This window comes from Somniosus microcephalus, chromosome 29, assembly GCF_052327205.1.
Source record: "Somniosus microcephalus isolate GS21.2 chromosome 29, FLI_Smic_1.0, whole genome shotgun sequence".
NCBI lineage: Eukaryota > Metazoa > Chordata > Chondrichthyes > Squaliformes > Somniosidae > Somniosus > Somniosus microcephalus.
In genome coordinates, this window is record NC_141015.1 from 25,157,278 (window position 1) to 25,185,219 (window position 27,942).

Genomic DNA, 27,942 nt, shown 5'->3' on the forward strand with positions numbered 1-27,942 from the left:
TGCGAAGGAAAATAATTATCAAAAACCCCAAAACATAAAATGCAAAATGGGCCGTATTTTCCGATCGGAGGCTTCCTGCGTGCGGAGGCCTCCGATCTGGAAAAAATCTATGCCCTTACCTAGGGTTGCAAAAGTCTGGGAATTTTTAAAAGAGGAAACTTTCCATGGGAATTTTCGGGAATTTTGGGAATTTATGGGAATTTTGAGTTTTTTTGCACACTGATGGTTTTTGTCTCTGACCCTTATATTATCTTTGTCGTCAAAATAAACATACTGTTCCATACAAATAAAAACAGGCTTTCAAAACTTTATTTAGGTTATAATTTTGAACTTTATTGAACCCCCACAAAAAAGACCCATCTAAAATTAAATAAAAAGAGCGTCAGCTTATTTAGCCTGTAATTTGTCCTTATTTTGTCCCTTTGAGTCTTCTACTCATGAGTCTTCTGAGTCTTCTACTCCTCATTGCTCCTCCTGATTCTCTGACTCTGGCTCTGACGTGTCCATTTCCTCCTCTGTGTCAGTGTCTAGCTGTGTGGTGGACACTTCTGTATCTGGCTCAATAAGTTGTAGGTTCGCCCGGATAGCCACCAGTTTCTCCACTCTCTTGTTAGTCAGCCTGTTGCACACCTTTGTATGCGTATTCCCAAAAAGTGACCAGTTTCGTTCAGAGGCCGCTGATGAAGGTGGGATTTGGAGTATCACCGATGCAATAGGTGACAGGGCCTCAGATGCACAAAGTCCCTTCCACCAGGTATGTGCACTGATATGCTTGCATGATTCCCATATCCCATCCCCATTCCAAAGACCTTGCTTGGTAGAGAACTTTGCCAGACTTCCCAGAACTTTGCCCACATCCAGATTGAGATGGTGTGAGAGGGTAGAAATCACACTGTAAGCGCTGTTGATCTGTTCTCCAGAAAGTATTGGTCTCCCAACATGCTTTGGGTCCAGCATGTATGCTGCAGCATGAATCGACTTGACACAAAATTCTTGACGCGTCTGTATGAATTGAACAATTGCCTTCTCCTCTGCTTTGAGCAGCAGGGATGTGGGTAGGGCAATGCTGATTTGTTCTTTTAAATCAGTAAAAGGCCTGAGAACATCTGACAAGACAGCGTCATCTCCTTCAATCTGAGCAATTGCAGATGCTACTGGTGAGAGTAGTTTAAGGCTGCTAACCACTCTCTCCCAAAACACATCATCCAGCAGTATTTTCTTGATGGTGGTTTCCATATCCCCAGACTGGGATATTGCCATTTCTTGCAGCGACTCCTTACCCTCCAGAAGGCTGTTGTACATTATGACAACACCACCCCATCTAGTGTTGTTGGGCAGCTTCAGTGTGGTGTTCTTGTTCTTTGTCATTTGCTTGGAGTTGTAGGTTGCTGCAACTACCTGTTTTCCCCTGACATACTTAACAACTTGCTTGGCTCTCTTGTACAGTGCTTCCATGGTTCTCAAACCCATGATGTCCTTGAGGAGCAGGTTAAGCCCATGAGCTGCGCACCCAATAGACGTAATATGAGGGTAGGCCTCCTCCACTTGAGCCCAAGCAGCCTTCATATTCGCAGCATTGTCAGTAACTACTGCAAAGACCTTTTGTGATCCAAGATCGTTGATGACTGCTTTCAGCTCATCAGCAATGTATGTGCCTGTGTGTCTGTTGTCCTTCGTGTCTGTGCTCTTGAAGAACACTGGGAGAGGAGTGGAGACGATGTAGTTTATGATGCCCTCCCCTCGTACATTTGACCACCCATCTGAGATAACTGCAACACAGTCTGCCATCGCTATCGTTTCTTTGAGCTTTCCTTGGACTCTGTTATACTCAGCCTCCAGCAAATAAGTAGACAAAGCATGTCTGGTGGGAGGACAGTATGCAGGGCGAATAACATTGAAAAATCTCTTCCAGTACACATTGGCTGTGAGCATGAGGGGTGAGCCTGTTGCATATACAGCTCGAGCAAGGCACTCATCTGCATTCTTCTGGCTATGGTTATCCATTGTATCAAAGAACCTTCCAAGTGGGCCAGGAGTTGCTGATGATAAGGAGCCTGATGCTGAATGAGAACCATCATCTTCTTGAATGGAAGCAGAGGAACTCTGGGCTGACTGCTGTGAGCTTTGAGTGAAGTTGTTGCATTTGGATAAATGCTGCTGCATCTTTGTGGCATTCTTTACATATGGCTTTCTACAGTGTTTGCACATGTACACAGTCTTTCCATCTTTAATGCCTGGGGTAAAATGCTTCCACACATCCGACAGTAAACGTGGCATTGTTCTATGCAGAGAAATAAAGGGCATTCATCTCTGTGTCGAACTGCGGTCGATCAGCACGATTGCAACAGGGTGAGTACATTTTTGCTGATGCTCCATGTGATGGAAGCATGACCTGTACACACACGACGCTACATCACCAATAGTGTATTATTTTGTATATTTTAAATTGAAGGACAACAGAGTTCAACAAGTAACTGGTTTATTTGGTATAAAGTCTGATTTACTTACTGCATCATCACAACATCAGCAGAAAACAAAATGACTTCCCTCAGGGCCCCTAACCTGGATCTTAAAAAAACTATAGCAGTCTTACAGATGCCTGCAGGCCAATCACAATTCGATATGCAAATATTACAAATAGAGGGAGCTAATCGGTCATCCACTCATCCAACCAATCAGGACACATTTGTTCACAGTCACACACAAAACTTGTAATTATTAAAACAAGCCAAGTAAGAAGATAAACATATATTGATTAAGAAATTCCTTAATAATTAAGATTCCATCTCTGTTAGTAATTTTAAGAGAGGACCTGTGGAAAAAAAAGAAATACAAAAAAAACAATATTATGCTAGCATGTGCTTTTTTGGGCAAAATTCCCAAAATTCCCAAGCTAAACTTCCCGTGGAAAATTTCCCGGAAATTTACCGGAAACTTTCCACCCCTTTGCAACCCTACCCTTACCTGAGGGCTCCCGAGGTGCGTATAGTTCCGCTCCTGGGCCTCTCCAAACTCGAAATGTGCAGGGCCCACGTATCCCAGAGGCGCAGGCGGTTCACAAGCGCCCCTGGGATCACGTGGGCCATGGGGAGCCAATCAAAGAAGGGCATCTCCCTTCATACACTTGACAGATAGACCTGTCAAATATATGAATGGAGATCACCCCAAAAACACTGCAAAACATTAAATACATTTTTTTTTTAAATCACATTTTTAAAATTAGTTGAAATTACAATAAATTAAATATTTTAAACAAAAGTTTAATTTTTGGAAAAAATAATTGAAGTTTTTATGGGGCTAAAAATAAACTTACCTTTTTTTAAAAAAGTATTTTTAAATGATAAATGAGTGAAAAAAATGTCCTACGTCTGCTTTTACCAGGCGTAAGATTTCTAAGGGTTTTCTGCGGGCGGAGGTTCTCCAGAAAGCGAACAATCCGCCCGCAGAGGCCCTTCTCCAGGGCAGGCGTCCGATCTGTCGAGAGCATTCTGAAACCGACATTTCCGATGTCCCTACGGATGTGTACACAGTGCGTACCCACCCGTAGGGATCGGAATATACGGCCCAATATAGGAGAAGAGAGATATATGCTCAGGTAGGACTCCCAATCCAGGTTTTGAAGAAGCCCCCCTGTCTTTCTGGTTTTTCACCTAATTAACTGCAGACATGCAGTTTGTTTTATAATTCCAGCTGCAATTGTTTTTTCAAGCACAGTTAAGCCTTCTCTACAGAGGTGGTTAGGAAGAGTTGTTAGTCCCAGTTTGGCTAGTTGTTGCTGAAAGAGCAATTTGGAATTCCATCTGCGAGTGTTTTAGAAGTATTTTCTTGCAGATGTTTCTGGTTATGGGTCACGAAAGTGTTCTGACAGTCACTGTGCTGGTCTGGGCTCTGTTAAAACCTCGTGAAAGGTCACACACATTTTTCCTTTTGTCCCCTGCTGTGCTGCAAGTGCTGAGTCACTGTGGATCACATTCCATGGTGGCTGCTCATCGTTCTTCATGTGTGGATAGGGAGAGTGAGTTTCAGCAAGCTGCTGTTATTCAGCCATATGTGGGTTGGGGAGCGGGCCTCGAAGGCAAGCTTGACCCTGTTCTCAATGGATATGGAGATGGAAACATAGAAGATAGGAGCAGGAGTAGGCCATTCGGCCCCTCGAGCCTGTTCCGCATTTAATGAGATCATGGCTGATCATCCAAACTCAGTACCCTGTCCCTGCCTTCTCCCCATATCCCTTGATCCCTTTAGCCTTAAGAAATATATCTAACTCCTTCTTGAATATATTTAATGAATTGGCCTCCACTGCCTTCTGTGGTAGAGAATTCCACAGGTTCACCACTCTCTGGGTGAAGAAATTCCTCCTCATCTCTGTCCTAAATGGCTTACCCCTTATCCTTAGACTGTGACCCCTGGTTCTGGACTCCCCGGACATCGGGAACATCCTTCCTGCATCTAGTCTGTCTAGTCCTGTTAGAATTTTATAAGTTTCAATGAGATCCCCTCTCATTCTTTTAAACTCTAGCGAATATAAGCCTAATCGACCCAATCTCTCCTCATACGTCATTCCTGCCATCCCAGGAGATGGGGCGGGAAAGTGGAGTTGAGTTCGATGATCAGCCATGATCTTATTGGATGGCGCAGCAAGCTCGAGGGGCTGCATGGCTAACTCCTGTTGTTACTTCTTATGTTCGCACGAGACGCCCACATATAGCGTTTGCAACAAAGGTCTCTCAATAACAGTCGGGAGCAGGAACCCTGTTCACTTTTCCCTATATAAGGAAACTGAGGCAAATTGTGGTGCAACTCAGCACAGACCAGTGATTGAACTTGCGATTTTCCTGGTTTTAATCTGGCTGAGCTACTCACCTAGCCATCAGGGGAGCCTTTATATTTTACTAGCTGGGGGTGCCCGGCGGTGCTGAGGCTTTTTTGAGGGCATGTTGTTGTTGGAAGAGAGAGAGGGAGCGACTGGGGGGGAAGAGAGAGAGCGACTGGGGGGGGGGGAAGAGAGAGAGCGACTGGGGGGAAGAGAGAGAGCGACTGGGGGGAAGAGAGAGAGCTACTGGGGGGAAGAGAGAGAGCGACTGGGGGGAAGAGAGAGAGCGACTGGGGGAAGAGAGAGAGCAACTGGGGGGGAAGAGAGAGAGCGAGAGATGGGGGGAGTGAGCGCGACTGGGGGGGAAGAGAGAGAGCGACTGGGGGGGAAGAGAGCGAGAGACTGGGGGGGAAGAGAGAGAGCGAGAGACGGGGGAAGAGAGAGAGCGAGAGACTGGGGGGAAGAGAGAGCGAGAGACTGGGGGGAAGAGAGAGCGAGAGACTGGGGGGAAGAGAGAGAGCGAGAGACTGGGGGTAGAGAGAGAGCGAGAGACTGGGGGGAAGAGAGAGAGCGAGAGACTGGAGGGAAGAGAGAGAGCGAGAGACTGGGGGGAAGAGAGAGAGCGACTGGGGGGAAGGGGGAGGAAGGGGAAGGGAAGGGGAGGAAGGGGGGGAGGAGGGGGAGGAGGAGGGAAGGGGGGTGGGGGAGGGAGGGGGGGAGAATGTGGGGGAGGGAGGAGAGGGGGAGAGAGGGGAGGCAGAGGGAAGGAGAGAGAGAGAGAGAGGGAAGGAGAGAGAGAGAGAGAGGGAAGGAGAGAGAGACAGAGAGAGAGCGGGAAGGAGAGAGAGAGAGGGAAGGAGAGAGAGAGAGAGGGAAGGAGAGAGAGAGAGAGATTGGGAGTGTGAGAGAGAAAGATTGGGAGTGAGAGAGAGAGAGAGATTGGGAGTGTGAGAGAGAGAGAGATTGGGAGTGTGAGAGAGAGAGAGATTGGGAGTGTGAGAGAGAGAGATTGGGAGTGTGAGAGAGAGAGAGATTGGGAGTGTGAGAGAGATTGGGAGTGTGAGAGAGAGAGAGATTGGGAGTGAGAGAGAGAGAGATTGGGAATGTGAGAGAGAGAGATTGGGACTGAGAGAGAGAGAGATTGGGAGTGTGAGAGAGAGAGATTGGGAGTGTGAGAGAGAGAGAGAGATTGGGAGTGTGAGAGAGAGAGAGATTGGGAGTGAGAGAGAGATTGGGAGTGTGAGAGAGAGAGAGATTGGGAGTGTGAGAGAGAGAGAGATTGGGAGTGTGAGAGAGAGAGATTGGGAGTGTGAGAGAGATAGAGATTGGGAGTGTGAGAGAGAGAAAGATTGGGAGTGAGAGAGAGAGAGAGATTGGGAGTGTGAGAGAGAGAGATTGGGAGTGTGAGAGAGAGAGAGATTGGGAGTGTGAGAGAGAGAGATTGGGAGTGTGAGAGAGAGAGAGAGATTGGGAGTGTGAGAGAGAGAGAGATTGGGAGTGTGAGAGAGAGAGAGATTGGGAGTGTGAGAGAGAGAGAGATTGGGAGTGTGAGAGAGAGATTGGGAATGTGAGAGAGAGAGAGATTGGGAGTGTGAGAGAGAGAGAGATTGGGAGTGTGAGAGAGAGAGAGATTGGGAGTGTGAGAGAGAGAGAGATTGGGAGTGTGAGAGAGAGAGAGAGATTGGGAGTGTGAGAGAGAGAGAGAGATTGGGAGTGTGAGAGAGAGAGAGATAGGGAGTGTGAGAGATTGGGAGTGTGAGAGAGAGAGAGATTGGGAGTGTGAGAGAGATTGGGAGTGTGAGAGAGAGAGAGATTGGGAGTGAGAGAGAGAGAGATTGGGAGTGTGAGAGAGAGAGAGATTGGGAGTGTGAGAGAGAGAGATTGGGAGTGTGAGAGAGAGAGAGATTGGGAGTGTGAGAGAGAGAGATTGGGAGTGTGAGAGAGATAGAGATTGGGAGTGTGAGAGAGAGAAAGATTGGGAGTGAGAGAGAGAGAGAGATTGGGAGTGTGAGAGAGAGAGATTGGGAGTGTGAGAGAGAGAGAGATTGGGAGTGTGAGAGAGAGAGATTGGGAGTGTGAGAGAGAGAGAGATTGGGAGTGTGAGAGAGAGAGAGATTGGGAGTGAGAGAGAGAGAGATTGGGAGTGTGAGAGAGAGAGAGATTGGGAGTGTGAGAGAGAGAGAGATTGGGAGTGTGAGAGAGAGATTGGGAATGTGAGAGAGAGAGAGATTGGGAGTGTGAGAGAGAGATTGGGAGTGTGAGAGAGAGAGAGATTGGGAGTGTGAGAGAGAGAGAGATTGGGAGTGTGAGAGAGAGAGAGACTGGGAGTGTGAGAGAGAGAGACTGGGAGTGTGAGAGAGAGAGATTGGGAGTGTGAGAGAGAGAGATTGGGAGTGTGAGAGAGAGAGAGATTGGGAGTGTGAGAGAGAGAGAGAGAGATTGGGAGTGTGAGAGAGAGAGACTGGGAGTGTGAGAGAGAGAGATTGGGAGTGTGAGAGAGAGAGAGAGAGATTGGGAGTGTGAGAGAGAGAGAGAGAGATTGGGAGTGTGAGAGAGAGAGAGATAGGGAGTGTGAGAGATTGGGAGTGTGAGAGAGAGAGATTGGGAGTGTGAGAGAGAGAGAGATTGGAAGTGTGAGAGAGAGAGAGATAGGGAGTGTGAGAGAGAGAGAGATTGGGAGTGTGAGAGAGAGAGAGATTGGGAGTGTGAGAGAGAGAGAGATTGAGAGTGTGAGAGAGAGAGAGATTGGGAGTGTGAGAGAGAGAGAGATTGGGAGTGTGAGAGAGAGAGAGATTGGGAGTGTGAGAGAGAGATTGGGAGTGTGAGAGAGAGAGATTGGGAGTGTGAGAGAGAGAGATTGGGAGTGTGAGAGAGAGAGAGAGATTGGGAGTGAGAGAGAGAGAGATTGGGAGTGTGAGAGAGAGAGATTGGGAGTGTGAGAGAGAGAGATTGGGAGTGTGAGAGAGAGAGAGATTGGGAGTGTGAGAGAGAGAGAGAGATTGGGAGTGTGAGAGAGAGAGAGATTGGGAGTGTGAGAGAGATTGGGAGTGTGAGAGAGAGAGAGATTGGGAGTGAGAGAGAGATTGGGAGTGTGAGAGAGAGAGAGATTGGGAGTGTGAGAGAGAGAGAGATTGGGAGTGTGAGAGAGAGAGATTGGGAGTGTGAGAGAGATAGAGATTGGGAGTGTGAGAGAGAGAAAGATTGGGAGTGAGAGAGAGAGAGAGATTGGGAGTGTGAGAGAGAGAGATTGGGAGTGTGAGAGAGAGAGAGATTGGGAGTGTGAGAGAGAGAGATTGGGAGTGTGAGAGAGAGAGAGAGATTGGGAGTGTGAGAGAGAGTGTGAGAGAGAGAGAGATTCAGACCCAAGAGCTAAACCCAGAAAAGAGTCCCCTGAGTCAGCTGCTACGGAAACTAAGTACTCAGCCGGACCCTGACCAGCCCCAGACCAACACAGCCGCCCAAACACCAATCCGAGTGAACCAAATCATTAAAAAATGCAAAGAAACCTACCTGGAACATTGGAACAAAATAACCGAAAGCCAAAGCAGATTAGAATGTTACCGGGCCCTAAAAAGAGAATATAAACTGGCAGACTACCTCACGACCATCAGAGACACAAAACAGAGACAGACCCTCACCAGGTACAGACTAAGCGACCACCAACTGGAAATTGAAAAAGGCAGATACAAGAAATCCTGGCAGCCTAGAGAGAATAGAATATGCGATCAATGTCTGGCTGGCGAGGTTGAAACAGAAATGCATTTCCTCCTAAAATGCGAAAAATTCAACACATCAAGAAACATATTATTCAACAAGCTAAGCCAAACAACCCCAGATTTCAAGGAATTGGATGATCTGTCAAAATTGAGATTAGTCCTAGGAGAAGGAGACAGACCATACCTTGGGGCCAAATATGTAACAACATGTCACAACCTGAGGACTGTTTAAAATTAAGACTGTTTAAAATTAATATTGAACGTACCAAATGAAGTACAAAGACTGTTTAAAATTAATATTGTTTAAAAGTAATATTGTATGTACCCAACAAATGTCAAATCGATTGACACCTACAGAATGTTGGAAAACTGTACCTTTTTGCTATGTAAGCTTTGGCAATATGGTTCTCTGTAAACTTTCATGCCAATAAAGCATTTTAATTGGAATTGGAATTGGAGAGAGATTGGGAGTGTGAGAGAGAGAGAGAGATTGGGAGTGTGAGAGAGAGAGAGATTGGGAGTGTGAGAGATTGGGAGTGTGAGAGAGAGAGAGATTGGGAGTGTGAGAGAGAGATTGGGAATGTGAGAGAGAGAGAGATTGGGAGTGTGAGAGAGAGAGAGATTGGGAGTGTGAGAGAGAGAGAGATTGGGAGTGTGAGAGAGAGAGAGATTGGGAGTGTGAGAGAGAGAGAGAGATTGGGAGTGTGAGAGAGAGAGAGAGATTGGGAGTGTGAGAGAGAGAGAGATAGGGAGTGTGAGAGATTGGGAGTGTGAGAGAGAGAGAGATTGGGAGTGTGAGAGAGATTGGGAGTGTGAGAGAGAGAGAGATTGGGAGTGAGAGAGAGAGAGACAGACCCTCACCAGGTACAGACTAAGCGACCACCAACTGGAAATTGAAAAAGGCAGATACAAGAAATCCTGGCAGCCTAGAGAGAATAGAATATGCGATCAATGTCTGGCCGGCGAGGTTGAAACAGAAATGCATTTCCTCCTAAAATGCGAAAAATTCAACACATCAAGAAACATTATTCAACAAGCTAAGCCAAACAACCCCAGATTTCAAGGAATTGGATGACCTGTCAAAATTGAGATTAGTCCTAGGAGAAGGAGACAGACCATACCTTGGGGCGAAATATGTAACAACATGTCACAACCTGAGGACTGTTTAAAATTAAGACTGTTTAAAATTAATATTGAACGTACCAAATGAAGTACAAAGACTGTTTAAAATTAATATTGTTTAAAAGTAATATTGTATGTACCCAACAAATGTCAAATCGATTGACACCTACAGAATGTTCGAAAACTGTACCTTTTTGCTATGTAAGCTTTGGCAATATGGTTCTCTGTAAACTTTCATGCCAATAAAGCATTTGAATTTGAATTTGAATTTGAGAGATTGGGAGTGTGAGAGAGAGAGAGATTGGGAGTGTGAGAGAGATTGGGAGTGTGAGAGAGAGAGAGATTGGGAGTGAGAGAGAGATTGGGAGTGTGAGAGAGAGAGAGATTGGGAGTGAGAGAGATAGAGATTGGGAGTGTGAGAGAGATAGAGATTGGGAGTGTGAGAGAGAGAAAGATTGGGAGTGAGAGAGAGAGAGATTGGGAGTGTGAGAGAGAGAGATTGGGAGTGTGAGAGAGAGAGAGATTGGGAGTGTGAGAGAGAGAGATTGGGAGTGTGAGAGAGAGAGAGAGATTGGGAGTGTGAGAGAGAGAGAGATTGGGAGTGTGAGAGAGAGAGAGATTGGGAGTGTGAGAGAGAGAGAGATTGGGAGTGTGAGAGAGAGATTGGGAATGTGAGAGAGAGAGAGATTGGGAGTGTGAGAGAGAGAGAGATTGGGAGTGTGAGAGAGAGAGAGATTGGGAGTGTGAGAGAGAGAGAGACTGGGAGTGTGAGAGAGAGAGACTGGGAGTGTGAGAGAGAGAGATTGGGAGTGTGAGAGAGAGAGATTGGGAGTGTGAGAGAGAGAGAGATTGGGAGTGTGAGAGAGAGAGAGAGATTGGGAGTGTGAGAGAGAGAGACTGGGAGTGTGAGAGAGAGAGACTGGGAGTGTGAGAGAGAGAGAGATTGGGAGTGTGAGAGAGAGAGAGAGAGATTGGGAGTGTGAGAGAGAGAGAGATAGGGAGTGTGAGAGATTGGGAGTGTGAGAGAGAGAGATTGGGAGTGAGAGAGAGAGAGATTGGAAGTGCGAGAGAGAGAGAGATAGGGAGTGTGAGAGAGAGAGAGATTGGGAGTGAGAGAGAGAGAGATTGGGAGTGTGAGAGAGAGATTGAGAGTGTGAGAGAGAGAGAGATTGGGAGTGTGAGAGAGAGAGAGATTGGGAGTGTGAGAGAGAGAGATTGGGAGTGTGAGAGAGAGATTGGGAGTGTGAGAGAGAGAGATTGGGAGTGTGAGAGAGAGAGATTGGGAGTGTGAGAGAGAGAGAGAGATTGGGAGTGAGAGAGAGAGAGATTGGGAGTGTGAGAGAGAGAGATTGGGAGTGTGAGAGAGAGAGAGATTGGGAGTGTGAGAGAGAGATTGGGAGTGTGAGAGAGAGAGAGATAGGGAGTGTGAGAGATTGGGAGTGTGAGAGAGAGAGATTGGGAGTGTGAGAGAGAGAGAGATTGGGAGTGTGAGAGAGAGAGAGATTGGGAGTGTGAGAGAGAGAGAGATTGGGAGTGTGAGAGAGAGAGAGATTGGGAGTGTGAGAGAGAGAGAGATAGGGAGTGTGAGAGAGAGAGAGATTGGGAGTGTGAGAGAGAGAGAGATTGGGAGTGTGAGAGAGAGAGAGATTGGGAGTGTGAGAGAGAGAGATTGGGAGTGTGAGAGAGAGAGAGATTGGGAGTGTGAGAGAGAGATTGGGAGTGTGAGAGAGAGAGATTGGGAGTGTGGGAGAGAGAGATTGGGAGTGTGAGAGAGAGAGAGAGATTGGGAGTGTGAGAGAGAGAGAGATTGGGAGTGTGAGAGAGAGACATTGGGAGTGTGAGAGAGAGAGATTGGGAGTGTGAGAGAGAGAGAGATTGGGAGTGTGAGAGAGAGAGAGATTGTGAGTGTGAGCGAGAGAGAGATTGGGAGTGTGAGCGAGAGAGAGATTGGGAGTGTGAGAGAGAGAGAGATTGGGAGTGTGAGAGAGAGAGAGATTGGGAGTGTGAGAGAGAGAGAGATTGGGAGTGTGAGAGAGAGAGAGATTGGGAGTGTGAGAGGGAGAGAGAGACTGGGCCGCCGCGGCCGGTGACCTGGTGGCTTTGGGTCAGGCTCTGGGGCGGGGCTGTTGACGTCGCGGGAAAGTTTTGTGCGCGGCAGCTCCCAGCACGGCCCGCCGCGGCCGGTGACCTGGTGGCTTTGGGTCGGGCTCTGGGGCGGGGCTGTTGACGCCGCGGGGAAGTTTTGTGCGCGGCAGCTCCCGGCATGGGCCGCCGCGGCCAGTGACCTGGTGGCTTTGGGTCGGGCTCTGGGGCGGGGCTGTTGACGCCGCGGGGAGGTTTTGTGCGCGGCAGCTCCCGGCACGGCCCGCAACTCAAGGCCCAGGCATCCCGGGCTGCTAGGCCGCGCCCGGCGTCGGCACAGCCGCTCGAAATGGCCGTCAAAGTAGGCGAGCCTCCGAGCGAAGGGCAGGGGATCACTTCATTTCCTACTGTTGCTAAATACAATTTAAAACTTAATTAAATTGTTATTTTCCTTGGTTCCCTAACACACAGAAAGTGTGGGGAAAAAATTGTGAAGAATCAAGATGGCGGCCACTCAGCTCGGTTCAGAATGATAAGGCCCGCCCACACATGCACCGATTGGTCAACCGTCAGGTCACTGAACTGTAGGATTGGTCAATCATCAAGTCACTCAACACTCAACTGTAGGATGGCCCGCCCGCACGCGCAATGAACCCGCCCCCGTGACGCAGCGATTGGTCAACCGTCGGTCAACTGTCAGGTCGCTCGACCGTACGATTGGTCAACCTTCACGTCACTCAATGCTAATGAGCAAATGAGCGGAACTTTTCCCATTTAATGAGCGGAATTTTGAACGTTTTTTGGATACCGTGGGCACGATTTTTGTCTGACGGAAAAGTAAATACGCCTATGACCGGTCCGTAATCGTAAGCTTTCTTTTGATGTGACGCGCGTGTAGGTACGCTCTGTAACTTTCGAATGTATAGAGAACAGACAGACAGACAGAAGAGGTCTTTTATATATATAGATAGATTAATTCATTCTCGAGCTGTGGACATTGCTGGACAGGCTAGGATTGATTGCCCATCCCTAGCTGCCTTGAGAGGGTGGTGGTGGGCCGCCGCCTTGAACTGCTGCAGTCCATGTGGTGAAGATGCTCCCACGTAACCTGTAGAGCCACCAGCAGTGAGAAGGAACATTCACCTCATTATGTTGAGGTCTCACAGGTGACAGTGCTACACTGCCCAGTCCCCATTGTCTCTGGATTTTTAACATCAGTTCATTTTAATAAAAGTTGAAAGCTGCACTCCAGCAATGCATCTTCCTGTTCCGTCACAATTCTCAACTGTGGTAATGTTTAAATATCTTTGATATATTGCAGTTGCAAGCAACTGAAGAACGAGCATCCTTACAGGAATCAGCCCCTTAAAAGAGCTCATAACGAACTGTTGTCCAACAATAGCAAACAGTAACCAAAAAGCAGCAAAGATTGCTATCCGGTGAATATAATTTACTTGGGTTTCAGAAGACATTTGATGGGTTCCACATGTGAATCTTTTAAAGAAGTTTAAGACTTTTGGAACACATGCTCATTAGATTTAAAACTGGCTTATTGGCTCCAGGCATCATAACAACCTTGGTCCAAACATGGACACAAGACCAGAATTCCAGAGGCGAAGTGAGAGTGACTACCCTTGGAATGCCGTCTACTTTCTTTAGTAGGCATCTTGCCAAGTTTTTTTTAAACATTTATTCGGCAAGTTTTGACTTGCAAGTCATGGATACCACCAGTCCAGTGAGAACATGCTTTCTTTTTTTCACGTGACTCAGTATTGGTTGACCAAAGCCTAAAGTACCTCAGCTAGACTTTCTCCAGATTGATCTGCCCTTCATATTGATTGATGCTTCAAGATCTGCAAAGATTTCCCTGGACTCTTCAGTGATCAACATCTGTGACTTTTGCACGTGGACTTAAAATAAACAGATCTCACTAATCCACTGGAATTCTTTGGAGGAGGAACTAAGGCCTGGCCACTTTGAATGAGAGTGCCAAATTGTGCATAGTTCTGCCTCATAGGAACTGGGTTAAGATACCCAAACTCCCGATGCTGTGCCTGAGCCGAATTGCATCAGCCGGGACAGCAAAGACAGGAAAATTGGGCAGGGAGGGGTGGAAAATTGAGTGTGTTCGTCTTCATTATGCCCAGATGATCCAATATGGCCCAGGCACAGGACAAGTCTACGGCATTATGACTGCATCTGGTATCACCATCAAGCATTCTCAGCAGAAATATTCCACAAGTTAGGTTAAGGTTAAAGCTGTCTCTTCATTGTTTTCACAGCATGTCCCCAAATCAGAGGCGGTCCTCCTGGAGCCCCAGAGTGAGATTTTCATTTCCCACAGCAGCCAGCTTTCATTTTTAAGGTCATTTCAACTGAGAGTGCCAAATTGTGGACATTTCTGTGGTGTGGACTCCAGTCCAGTAGGATTTGCGTTGAGATTGCCCAAATTCTGAGCGTTTAGAGTTGGCAGATAGAGCAATTGGGCCTGATTGAACCTGGGTCCCATAGTTGAAAGTGCACTCTCCACTGTATGTGGATCTTTTAGCACCAATTTTATTTTTTAAATAAATAAAGAGCAATGCAAACTCCAACAGCACAATAAACTTTTGCATGACAAGATAAAATCATAACCAAAACCAAGCAACGATTATGTGGCCAACTAAAACCACCACATCGTACAGAAATTCTTGGGCTGTTCCTTTTGCGCCAACCCGCAGAAGCATCAGAAGCTTTCCCTGAAAAGCAATTTCTGATTCAGCGTAACTTGCCGCAAGACCTTGGAATGTGTTTGCAAACGAGAGATTTCCTCCCAAAATTTCAATGTGATCTTGGCGCAGATGGTCTATGGTAATATAAATCATTTAGTTATGAAGACAAACTTTCAAACTCGAGGATTGTGAAGTAATTTGATTGATATTTTGGCTTTGCTAGTTAATCACTGAAATATACTGTTTATACTTAGTAATCACACAATTGGAACACTTACAAATACAAAAATGTGTTCTTTTAATAACACAGAATCCTATAGCGCAGAAGGCCATTCGGCCCATTGTGCCAGTGCCAGCTCTTTGAAAGAGCTATCCAAGTAGTCCCACTCCCCTACTAAGAACATAAGAAATAGGAGCAGGAGTTGGCCATACGGCCCCTCGAGCCTGCTCTGCCATTGAATAAAATCATGACTGATCATCGACCTTAACTCCACTTTCCCGCCCGACCTCCATATCCCTCGATTCCCCTAGAGTCCAAAAATCTATCTCAGCCTTGAATATATTCAAAGACTCAGCATTCACAGCCCTCTGGGGCAGAGAATTCCAAAGATTCACAACCCTCTGAGTGAAGAAATTCCTCCTCATCTCAGTCTGAAATGGCCTACCCCTTATCCTGAGACTATGTCCCCTAGTTCTAGACACTCCAGCCAGGGGAAACAACCTCTCAGCATCTACCCTGTCAATCCCCTTCAGAATCTTGTATGTTTCAATGAGATCACCTCTCATTCTTCTAGATTCCAGAGAGTATAGGCCCAATCTACACAATCTCTCATCATAGGACAACCCTCTCATCCCAGAAGTCAATCTAGTGAACCTTCGTTGCACCACCTCCAAGGCAAGTATATCCTTCCTTAGAGAAGGAGACCAAAGCTGTGCACAGTTCTCTAGGTGTGGTCTCACCAAGGCCCTGTACAACTGTAGCAAGACTTCCTTACTCTTATACTTCAATCCCCTTGCAATAAAGGCAAATATACCATTTGCCTTCCTTATTGCTTGCTGTACCTGCATGCTAGCTTTCTGTGTTTCTTGCACGAGGACACCCAAATCTCTCCGAACACGAACATTTGAAAGTTTCTCACCATTTAAAAAATATTCTGTTTTTCTATTCTTCCTACCAAAGTGAATAACCTCACATTTCCCTGCATTATACTCCCTCTACCACCTTACTGCCCACTCACTTAGCCTATCTATATCCCTTTGCAGACTCTGTGTTCTCCTCACAGCTTACTGTCCCACCTAGCTTTGTATCATCAGCAAACTTGGATACATTACACTCGGTCCCTTCATCTAGATCATTAACATAGATTGTAAATAACCGAGGCCCCAACACTGATCCTTGCAGCAACCCACTAGTTACAGCCTGCCAACCTGAAAAAGATCCGTTTATCCCTACTCTCTGTTTTCTGTCTGTTAACCAATCTAATATCCATGCTACTATATTACTCCCAACCCCATGAGCCCCAATCTTATGTAATAACCTTTTATGTGGCACCTTATCGAATGCCTTTTGGAAATCCAAATATACTACACCCACTGGTTCCCCTTTACCCTGCTAGTTACATCCTCAAAAAACTCAAAGAATTTGTCAAACACAATTTCCCCATAGCCCTGAAAATGTACATAACTTGCTAGATTTATAACCACACGAGGGAGAAAGGAATAGAAGTTTATGCTGATAGGGTTAGATGAAGAGGGGAGGAAGGAGGCTCGTGTGGGGCATAAACACCGGCACGGACCAGGTGAGCTGAATGGCCTGTATCTGTGCTGTAAATTCTGTGTAATTCTATGTAATATTCTACGTTAATATGTTGAAGGAAAAATGTAGAAAAGGATTTCCATGTTTTAAATCTTTTTAGTAATTTTGTGGATCACTCATTTGCTTGGCAAATTCCAAACACTCAAACCTTTTCCTCAGTACTTGAAGATAAAAAATGGAGATTGGGCACCATCATGTGGCCAAATAATATAAGCCACCGAATGGTACTTTTAAAAAAAAAGTACTACAAAAATCCAGCTGAGAGATTGAGAACATGGTAGAACTCTTCACAGGACAGAAATGAAAGCTCATCGGACTCATTTGACCAACATTAGCTGATTTGGGGGCTCAGATTTCCAAGCTCTTCTTTCTATCCCAGCACAATTCAAAGTCTATATCATGTCAGTCGTTCCCTTTTAGGTGGCGCCATTTTTCAATTCAATTTTATTTGTCATATATGCAGCAGACGTGTGTACTGCACAATGAAATGTTGATTTTTACGAGTCCTCCCAACATTGGAATAAATATGGCATAACAATGATAAAAATACTAATAGAAATACTAATAGAAAGACAGTAATAATAAATAAAACAACAGTAATAATTAATAATAAATTAATCGTTCATGAGTCTTATGGCCTGGGGGGTAGAAGCTGTTTCGAAACCTGTTGGTACGAGACCGTATGCTTCGGTATCTCTTACCGGACGGGAGCAGGGCGAAGAGGTTGTGGCTGGGGTGACTCGCGTCTTTAATGATTCTCAGGGCCTTCCCCCGGCACCTCTTGGGGTAGATATCCTGCACAGCAGGTAGTTTAATTCCTATAGTGTGTTGTGCAGCTTTCACTACCATCTGTAGAGCCTTGCGGTCTGTGGCGCTGCAGTTGCCATACCAGGTAGTGATGCAGCTGGACAGGATACTCTCGATGGTGCACCGGTAGAAGTTGGTGAGAATCTGGGGGGCCATTCCAAATTTCTTCAGTCTCCTGAGGAAGAACAGGCGTTGGCATGCCTTCTTGGTTACAACGTCGATGTGATGGGACCACGTTAAGTCCTCCGTAATGAATACACCCAGGAATTTGAAGCTGCTGACCCTCTCCACCTCAGCCCCTTCGATGTAGATTGGGGTGTGTCCCTCCCCCTGCCGCTTCCTGTAATCCACGATCATCTCCTTTGTTTTGCTGATGTTGAGGGAGAGGTTGTTGTACTTGCACCATTCTCCTAGGGCTCTTACCTCCTCCCTGTAGCCTGTCTCGTCGCCATCTGTGATCAGGCCTACAACGGTAGTGTCATCAGCAAACTTGATGATGGAGTTGAAGTTGTGCGTGGCCACGCAGTCGTGAGTAAACAGGGAGTACAGAAGGGGGCTGAGCACACAACCCTGGGGAGCTCCCGTGTTCAGGATCAGTGTGGAGGAGGTGTTTCTGCCTATTTTCACCACCTGGGGTCTTCCCGTCAGGAAGTCCAGGATCCAGTTGCATAGGGAGGTGTTAAGTCCTAGCTCACTGAGCTTGTTGACAAGCTTGGAGGGGATAATGGTATTGAATGCTGAGCTATAATCAATGAACAACATTCTCACATAGGTGTTCGTCTTATCCAGGTGTGATAAGGCAGTGTGCAGTACAGTGGCGATGGCATCATCCCTGGATCTGTTTGGGCGGTAGGCAAATTAGAGTGGGTCCAGTGTGTATGCTTGGTAAACGTGGTCTCATTTATTCAGTACTTGTTGACGTAAATCTTTTTAAAAATTTGTTCCTGGGATGTGGACGTTGCTGGCAAGACCAGCATTTATTGCCCTTGAGAAGGTGGTGGTGAGCCGCCTTCTTGAACCGCTGCAGTCTGTGTTGTGAAGGTACTCCCACAGTGCTGTTAGGGAGGGAGTTCCAGGATTTTGACCCAGCGGCGATGAAGGAACGGTGATATATTTCCAAGTCAGGATGGTGTGTGACTTGGAGGGGAACCTGGAGGTGGTGGTGTTCCCATGCGCCTGCTGCCCTTGTCCTTCTAGGTGGAAGAGGTCGCGGGTTTGGGAGGTGCTGCCGAAGTAGCCTTGGCAAGTTGCTGCAGTGCATCCTGTAGATGATACACACTGCAGCCACGGTCTGCCGGTGGTGCAGGGAGTGAATGTTTAAGGTGGTGGATGGGGTGCCAATCAAGCGGGCTGCTTTGTCCTGGATGTTGTCGAGCTTCTTGAGTGTTGTTGGAGCTGTACTCATCCAGGCAAGTGGAGAGTATTCCATCACACTCCTTACTTGTGCCTTGTAGATGGTAGAAAGGCTTTGGGGAGTCAGGAGGTGAGACACTCGCTGCAGAATACCCAGCCTCTGACCTGCTCTTGTAGCCACAGTATTTATGTGGCTGGTCCAGTTGAGTTTCTGGTCAATGGTGACCCTTAGGATAGTGCAGGATTCAACAATGGTAATGCCGTTGAATGTCATGGGGCGGTGGTTAGACTCTCTTTTTGGAGATAGTCATTGCCCGGCACTTGTGTGGCCAATAATGTTGAAACGTGACGTTGTGACAAAAAACTATGCACTGCTTTTCTCCCTCTTCAGGCTTACCAACAAAGTAAAGGGATTGCATTTATAATTTAGGTGCTTATAAAGGTGAGAGATGTCATTTCTGGGGAATAAAACAATTTTCCCACTAATTGCCAACATCAAGCACGTTCAGGTCAGCTACAACACAAGCTGATCCGGAGCAAAGCCCCCTGCCCTCTGCCCTCTGCTCCTGCCTCAAAAGTACCCCATATTGCACTACTGTGAATTGTCCCACTTCCCACAGCAGCCACCCTCATGGCCTCTCTGCAGGTGCTTTTACTTCACAGAACCGAAGCCGACTAGACACGTTCCTAAATATAAATGGCAGGACCAGCAAAAAACCAACATTAGCAAAGCAGAGTCTGCCATCAGTGAAGGCTGTCCGTCCAGCAGAGTTAACACGGGGGGGGGCGGGGTGGGGGGGGAGCAATTTTAACCTAAGCCACCCTTCGGGAAACTGACAGGATCAGATACAACGCTGGTTTTATACCCCACCTGATTGTACTCTCTGTTGAAGCCAATATTGTAAAACCGACGTTCCACCCAATCCCGTGGGTTTGCCGCCCCACAGGTTAGGTTAAGATTAGCCCCGGGAAGTCATTCCGGTATATCTGCACTTATTAGGTTGACCCCCCCAAGTAGATTTATGAATTCCTGCCATGTTATGATTTTTGGTGAAATGATGTACGGGTCTCTCCCCACTGCTTCAGGAAGAAAGCCACTCAAACTGCTTCTCCATGTACCGGGCAGTCAGCATTCCCTAGTGACAAAGAGGAGGGAGGGGTAGGCGGGGGGGGGGGGTGGTAGTCTATCCAAGTAATAGCCCTTGAATGGGGCTACAGGAAGACCTGAACAATGGGGGAGAGCGGAGCAACAAAAATAAGGTAAGATACAAAAGCGGGTGAGGCTCCCAAATTAGGAGCTGTGGCCCACATTCCACTCGGAACTGGGCATAAGTCAACTCAAATAACAACAGACAATGCTGGAGACACTCAGCAGGTCAGGCAGCATCCGTGGAGAGAGAAAAACAGAGTTAACATTTCAAGTCTGAGACCCCTCGTCGGAAACATTGGGGTCGATTTTCAGTGTGCCGTGAGGCGGGCTTTTAGGCGTGCAGTGGGCTAAAATCCCGAATTCGGGGGTCCCAACACCATCCCGCCCAAAACCCACCTCCATTTAAGTTTCAAAGGAGGCGGGTACCCGCCCCGCACTGGGACCCGCCGACCTGAGGCGGGAAGGGATTAGTGCCAATTAACTGCCTGTTAACAGGTAGTTAACAGGTAGTTTTTAGCCTAATCCCTATTTTGAAGGGTGTCGTGTGGGATTCCCGACAGCTCCAAACCACGCCAAGTTAGAGGAGTCGGGTTGAAGGACTTGGAGGGGTCGAGATATCGGTGTTCAGGTGAGTGATGGGTGCATGAGTGCAAAGGTAAGTGTTTGGTGTGTCTAAAGTGTGTAAAGAAGTTTAAATTATCTGTACTTACCTTAACAGCCTTCCTTCCTCCAGGCTTCGGGAGTCCATCATTCAGCTGGCACAGAAAGCAGAATAGCCGCGAGCTGTCAAAAGTGACAGCCCGCAGCTTTCAGTGCCGGTGAGATTTCCAACTGAGTCTGCGTAAAAGGACTCAGGTTAGAAGTCAGACTATCAGTGTTTGATAGCTTCAAACAGCTGTGAAACACTGATATTTCATCTGTCAACATATCTTGACAGATGAAATTTCAGTCTGTGACGTCACCTGTTGCCGGGTGGCCCTTAATTGGCCTGCTGAGCCCGCTGGGCAGGCTCAACAAGGTCAATCAAGTGAAAATCGCGTGGATTGGCCGCATCTCGATTGAGGCGGGACTACAACCCGAAAGTTGTAGTCCCGCCTCCTTCCCGACTTCTGAATGAAAATCCAGCCCATTAACTCTGTTTCTCTCTCCACGGATGCTGCCTGACCTGCTGAGTGTTTCCAGCATTTTCTGTTGTTATTTCAGATTTCCAGCATCTGCAGTATTTTGCTATTGAGTAAGTCAACTCAACTCATTTCAAATAGCATCCATACAGCTATAAAGACTTTCAGTTCATCAATCTGGGCCGGATTTAAATCCACATCCCAGAGGTACGGTAGCACAGTGGTTATGTTACTGGACTAGTAATCCAGTGGCCTGGACTACTGATCTGATACAGCTGTGGAATTTAACTTCAGTTGATTAAATAAATCTGGAATAAAAAGCCAGTATCAGTAATGGTGACCATGAAACTACCGGATTGTTGTAAAAACCCATCTGGTTCACTAATGTCCTTTTAGGGAAGGAAATCTACCGCCCCTACCCGGTCTGGCCGATATATGACTCCAGACCCACAGCCACGTGGTTGACCCTTAACTGCCCCCTTCTGAAATGGTCCGGCTGCTCCTTCTCAAGGGCGACTAGGGATGGGCAATAAATACTGGCCTTGCCAGCGACGCTCACATCCCATGAATGAATTTTTTAAAAAAGCATGCAGTCAGCATGCCTAACCCACTGCGATGCTCAGTCACTCCGAGGGGGGAAAGAGTTGCTATTTTTTCATGGAAACAGTGGCCTTTGATTGACTACACATTGGAAAATGATGATTGTCTACTTCTCTCTAATTTGAACGTGTTTGTAGGTTTTTAACAATGTTATTTTTTCTGAGAACATTGCCCTTTTTACGTTAGAAAATTGCTGGCACCTCTAATGCAATTAGAAGCACTGCACTATTTATTACCAGACGATAGATTAAAAACAGTCCTGAAGATGCAAGCTTTCCTTTCGTAAAATTGGCAGAGTGTCCCATTGATGATGCTTTGGCATGCAGCAGTGACGATGGTTTTTCATGAGCCTCATTTTCTGCCATGATCATGTGGTAAAGAGAGAGCCAGCGAGACCTCATGGACCAGTTGTCCTCATTGGGGTAAATAGCCAGAGAACGCTGATGTGGCAATGGTTGGTTATTTCTCCCGCGGCTTTCTTTGTGTGACTGCCCGAAGAGCCAGGAAAGTGGATCAGTGTTATTTCCTTGTGCCTGACTGTGACGCTGGCTGTCCACCGCAGTAGTGTCCGGGGACAAAGCATCTGCCGGGGTGGGCAGGCGATTTCCTCTGTTGCTGCTCCTCAGTGGGGACACAGGTGAAGGAGGCTCAGCCTGATGATGTCTGCGATTGACCGTCCGTTTTGGAGGCCTGAGTGAGGCGTTTGCGTAACTTGAGTTCCGAGTCTTTGAAGAAGAGTCGAAGAGGAAGGTGGGCTGTGCCAGCTGACGGATAGATTTCAGGTAGTCATCTTGGGTTTGGGCTGGAATGCAGCCACTGCTGAGACCTGTACCTTTAGTGTAGAGAGTATCGTGATACACCTCATCATGAGTTTCAAAGATCGTAGGCAACTGGTCCACTGAAATCAGCTGTTTCAACCTCATATCCTAGCACAAAATTGGGCAGAAGAAACAAATGAGTTGAACTCTTGATTTCAGACATAACTGACGTAAGAAAACTACTAGGCACTTGGTCTAAGTATTAAACAAGGCTTTAATCAACATTCTTTAACAGGAACTAGTGAAGGACACAACTAGATCTCCATGTTGAAAAACAGTTGATTAAATTCACGTAAGAAAACTATTAAAGCCTTGTTTAATACTTAGACCAAGTGCCTAGTAGTTTTCTTACGTCAATTTAATCAACTTTTTCAACATGGAGGTCTAGTTGTGTCCTTCACTAGTTCCTGTTAAAGAATGTCCTGAGCAAGCTGGGCCCGTGCCCGAGTATTTATACTCTCCCTGGACAGCGCCACCAGCAGGCCGCCCAGTATTATTTAAAAAGTCATTTCCACATGAATGACAAGATTCATGTCAACAACTACCCTACAGTTGTATTTTAATTTTCTCCAATTTATTACACAAGTCTACATCGAAAATCTCTTTTACCTTAAAGTCACGAAACCCCACCAATTCACAACTTCTTCAAGTAATGAGTACCTGAATTAATCAATTTTGTTCTGGCAAGATCTTGTTGTACTTACGTACCATGGTACTTATAATGAAATAAATACTATAGGTAAAAAGAAAGACAGCGAATGCTGGAAATCTGAAATCAAACCGGACGCATAGCAGGTCAGTCAGCATCTGAAAAAAGATGGATTTGTATTTCTGGTGTAACCTTCCAATAGAATCCTGATCTTCTGTTCAGTGGTATTTTCTTTATGTTCACCTAATTTTCCCTTTCAGATGCTGTCTGAGCTACCATGAACTCGCTGTATATTTTGTCCTTACCTCCCTCGGCTTTCAATTTGCCAAATTCAAATAAAAGGATAATAAATCTTGGAAGTGTGGCTGATAGGCAGTACGGCATGTAAATGAGTCCTGCATCGGCCTTGGGAGCTTAAAAAAAAACAGGAGGGATGTCTACCTGCGAATAAAACTGCAGACAGTATCCACCTGACTCTGTGGAGTGTTGTTGAGCAATAAAAACAACTGCAGCTTCAAGTTCCCCCAAGAGCACCGTGCTGTTCTATTTTTAGATGTCAAAGGCAGAGGCCAGCAATAGTGTTCAGTACTTCAAATCTAGAGACACTACAGATATGTCGAGGATGTGCAGATAGTAATGCAGTTGAAAAAAAATGAATTGCTTAAATTATTTTAGTTAATTTCTGCAATTTGTTTTATACCTGACACAAATATCTTTTTTAAATAGAAACAGAAAATGCTCAAAGTACATTTCTATTAAATAGTTTGCAGTTCATTCAATTCATTAGCTTAATTTCTGCTATTAGAGTATCTTCCTCCCCCACAATCTCTTTTTAACCCAACTTGCTTATCTTTATTTACAGCTAACGTGCATCAGCTTGACTCTGAATCAGAATGTCTTGGGTTCAAGCCCCGCACTGGAGATGAGCAGTTAATCTAGGCTGATGCTTCAGTGCAGTACTGAGGGAGTGCTGCATTGTCAGAGACGCTGGCTTAGAAATTGACCAGCGTAGCGCCCATTTTTCAGGTGCTGCGCGGCCTACTAAGACCCTGAAAAGGCAGGCAGGAAACGCATAGGTAAGGACCAATAAGCTGTCCTTTACCCACACCTGAAGTAGACGTTATTCCCTTTGCATATGCCAATAAGGGGCCCAACGCCTGCTTGAGATCATCGCTCCAACATTGATTGGCCCTGTGACAGACTGCACCATCGTAGGCTGCACTCTGGGGAAAGCAACCCTACTAAACGCCTGCACAACCAAGAAGGTAAGTAACGTACCTGAATGTGGAGGCAGGAGTGCTCCTCTCAATTAGGGTTCCCAACCCTCCTGGAATAACTGGGATTCTCCCAAAGTGGCATATGGATCTCCATTACGCTGCCTTTAGCAGCCTGGGAGATTTACATTTTGATGCAATCGGGGGGGGTGGGGGGCGGGGGGGCCTGTGGAGTCTGGAATCGTGGGGGCTCTGAAATCAGGGGGCTTGTGAGTGGAGTGGAAAGAGGGAGACTGGGGAATGGGGGCTCGGGGAAGAGATAGAGACTGGGGAATGGGGGCTCAGGGAAGAGATAGAGACTGGGGAATGGGGGCTCGGGGGAGAGATGGAGACTGGGGAATGGGGGCTCGGGAGAGAGATGGAGACTGGGGAATGGGGGCTCGGGAGAGAGATGGAGACTGGGGAATGGGGGATTGGTGGAGAGATGGAGACTGGGGAATGGGGCTCGGGGAAGAGATAGAGACTGGGGAATGGGGGCTCAGGGAAGAGATAGAGACTGGGGAATGGGGGCTCGGGGGAGAGATGGAGACTGGGGAATGGGGGCTCGGGAGAGAGATGGAGACTGGGGAATGGAGGCTCGGATGAGAGATGGAGACTGGGGAATGGGGGATTGGTGGAGAGATGGAGACTGGGGAATGGGGGATTGGTGGAGAGATGGAGACTGGGGAATGGGGCTCGGGGAAGAGATAGAGACGAGGGAATGTGGCTCGGGGAGAGATAGAGACTGGGGAATGGGGGCTCGGGGGAGAGATAGAGACGGGAGAGATGGAGACTGGGGAATGGGGGCTCAGGGAAGAGATGGAGATGGGGGATTGGGGGAGAGATGGAGACTGGGGAACGGGGCTCGGGGGAAGAGATAGAGACTGGGGAATGGGGAAGAGATGGAGACTGGGGAATGGGGGATTGGGGAAGAGATAGAGATTGGGGGATTGGGGAAGAGATGGAGACTGGGGAATGGGGGGTTGGGGAAGAGATGGAGACTGGGGAATTGGGGGATTGGGGAAGAGATGGAGACTGGTGAATGGGGGATTGGGGAAGAGATGGAGACTGGGGAATGGGGGGTTGGGGAAGAGATGGAGGCTGGGGAATTGGGGGATTGGGGAAGAGATGGAGACTGGGGAATGGGGATTGGGGAAGAGATGGAGACTGGGGGATTGGGGAAGAGATGGAGACTGGGGAATGGGGGATTGGGGAAGAGATGGAGACTGGTGAATGGGGGATTGGGGAAGAGATGGAGACTGGGGAATGGGGGGTTGGGGAAGAGATGGAGGCTGGGGAATTGGGGGATTGGGGAAGAGATGGAGACTGGGGAATGGGGATTGGGGAAGAGATGGAGACTGGGGAATGGGGGGTTGGGGAAGAGATGGAGGCTGGGGAATTGGGGAAGAGATAGAGACTGGGGAATGGGGGATTGGGGAAGAGATGGAGGCTGGGGAATTGGGGGATTGGGGAAGAGATGGAGACTGGGGAATTGGGGGATTGGGGAAGAGATCGAGACTGGGGAATGGGGGATTGGGGAAGAGATGGAGACTGGGGAATTGGGGAAGAGATGGAGACTGGGGAATTGGGGGATTGGGGAAGAGATGGGGAATGGGGATTGGGGAAGAGATGGAGACTGGGGATTGGGGGAGAGAGGGAGACTGGGAATGCGGGCCGAAGGCAGCCTCCTGTGCTGTAATTTCTCGGTTTCCCCTCTTTGTCTGCTCACGGGTGGCCTGGTTCTTAGAACTTCTCGCCCAACAGCTGCTGATGCAAAACCATGAGCAAAAATACTCAACTAATGGGGACCCAATCTTTATAAGGTAAATGCAATGACATTTGTAAAAGTCATGTGATCCAGTGTCACATGGTCAGACATCACATGGTCAGATCATCATGTGATCAAACCTCCAGGAAGAAAAGAGAAATGGGGAGTGTGGTACATGGAGGTCACCTGGACTCCCCCAGGGCTAGGAGCTGTTTGGACATTTTGTGAAACACTTGTGCTTCCCATTTCATCCCCTCCCTGCCCGCGATCAAGGACTCACTGTGCGAGGAATTTCGAGAGTGTTTCTTTCATTTTTTTGTGTTTTAACAAAAATTCCATGAATTAAATTATATTTAATTAGAAAGCAGAACGAGTCGTGTCTTAACATATCAGGAAATTATAAATAGCCAGAAATGAGAAACCAAGATGGAAATCTGGATGGAAAATAAAATGTTACAGCACTTCAAAAAGTTCAGCGCTAAGGCATCATTCAGCTGCGGCCTCTTCCAGGTCTCTGTTTGGCAGCGCAGAAATGTCGCAAATTCTCCTTTTGACCCCGTTCAGATTTGGCACGCTGATAGCAGCTGTTGCATGCCAACAGGAGTTTGGCTTTGAGGTCTAACCTGACGTCAAATGATAAAACTGCACCAGCGTTCCTGCCCCACTACATGAAAGGAACAACCACAACAAATTCAACCAGACCCACAGGCAAAGGTTCAGCACTGAGCCCAGAATCTCGTAAATATAGAACTAGTATATAGAACTCAGTGGGTAGCACGCTCGCCTCTGAGTCAGAAGGTTATAAAATTCTGACAGGACTGGACAGACTAGATGCAGGAAGGATGTTCCCGATGACGGGGGAGTCCAGAACCAGGGGTCACAGTCTAAGGATAAGGGGTAAGCCATTTAGGACAGAAATTAGGAGAAATTTCTTCACCCAGAGAGTGGTGAACCTGTGGAATTCTCTACCACAGAAGGCAGTAGAGGCCAATTCATTAAATATATTCAAGAAGGAGTTGGATATATTTCTTAAGGCTAAAGGGATCAAGGGGTATGGGGAGAAAGCAGGGACAGGGTACTGAGTTTGGATGATCAGCCATGATCGCATTGAATGGCGGAGCAGGCTCGAGGGGCCGAATGGCCTACTCCTGCTCCTATCTTCTATGTTGTGGGTTCACAGTCCCACTCCAGGGGCTTGAGCACATAAACCCAGGCTGACACTCCAGTGCAGTGCTGAGGGAGTGCTACACTGTCGAAGGTGCCGTCTTTCGGATGAGATGTTAAACCGAGACCCCCTCTGCTCTTTCAGGTGGACGTAAAAGATCCCCAGGCACTATTTAGAAGAGGAGCAGGGGAGTTCTCCCCGGTGTCCTGGCCAATATTTCTCCCTCAACCAACATCGCTAAAACAGATTCTCTGGTCATTATCACATTGCTGTTTGTGGGAGCTTGCTGTGCGCAAATTGGCTACTGCGTTTCCCACATTACAACAGTGACTACACTTTACAAGGTCCTTCATTGGCTGTAAAGCGCTTTGAGACGTCCGGTGGTCGTGAAAGATGCTATATAAATATAGTGCGTATAAACTCAGAAGCTGAGAAACGCTTTCAAGTCAAAAGAAATGTTCAGTCCATTTGGACGAATCAGTTACTTGCATAGATTTACTGAGTACTTGACTATATGTTTTCATCAAACCTTTTTTGCTGAATGATTTTGTGTGATTTTGAGAGATCAATTAGCATTTTCCTATACAGACTCAACGTTCCTGTCTAATAATCAGTGACCAGTGTTTCCTGAAACTGAGAAGTTTCCAGGTAATTACTTCCTACCCACCACAGATTTGTAGAGTAACTTTGTCATTTATCCATTTTAAACAGAGCTGCCCATCTTAGTAAGTCATCCTGACAGACAACATGACATTCCCCCCCAAATTTTAAAAGCACAGGATGTAAATAAACCTGCTCCATTTATTCAGAGAAAACATGCATTTTAAAGAAGGACTTACCTTGATAAGTCCTGCTACACTCGGGCGTTTAATGTGGTTGCTCTTATGAAAATATGAGAATATTGGATGCTCAATAATCACAGAACTCTGACTAATTACTGTAACACCCATTCACAGAGCGACAAACCACCGTCGGCGCTGCCTCTCGTACATTCCAGC

At 47.0% G+C, this 27,942-nt stretch overlaps 2 protein-coding genes across 7 annotated transcripts in view; one reads left to right on the plus strand and one right to left on the minus strand.

Moving 5' to 3' along the window:
• The window catches only part of rassf4a (Ras association domain family member 4a), a 299,271-nt gene that overhangs the window by 236,058 nt on the left and 35,271 nt on the right, over positions 1-27,942 (plus strand). Inside the window, exon 1 of one of the 5 annotated variants that reach the window (XM_085970407.1) lies at positions 15,149-16,243. The exons of 3 other annotated variants lie outside the window; for them this stretch is intronic. In XM_085970407.1, the coding sequence (XP_085826533.1) occupies positions 16,190-16,243 (54 nt within the window). In that variant the 5' untranslated portion in view covers positions 15,149-16,189. Of the gene's footprint in view, positions 1-15,148; positions 16,244-26,514; positions 26,677-27,942 lie in introns of those variants that run through there. One more of the 5 variants, XM_085970409.1, reaches the window with a different exon arrangement.
• Positions 308-27,935, minus strand: LOC147098559 (uncharacterized). 2 transcript variants are annotated; one of them, XM_085970398.1, is made up of 2 exons: positions 27,784-27,873; positions 308-2,281 (listed from the first exon to the last, which is right to left on the minus strand). In XM_085970398.1, the coding sequence occupies exon 2, from the start codon at positions 2,275-2,277 to the stop codon at positions 463-465; it is 1,815 nt and encodes a 604-aa protein (XP_085826524.1). In that variant the 5' UTR covers positions 2,278-2,281; positions 27,784-27,873; the 3' UTR covers positions 308-462. The 2 variants fall into 2 exon arrangements, with proteins under 2 accessions (XP_085826524.1, XP_085826525.1); XM_085970399.1 differs by lacking the exon at positions 308-2,281 and adding an exon at positions 16,686-22,217 and having other exon boundaries at positions 27,784-27,935.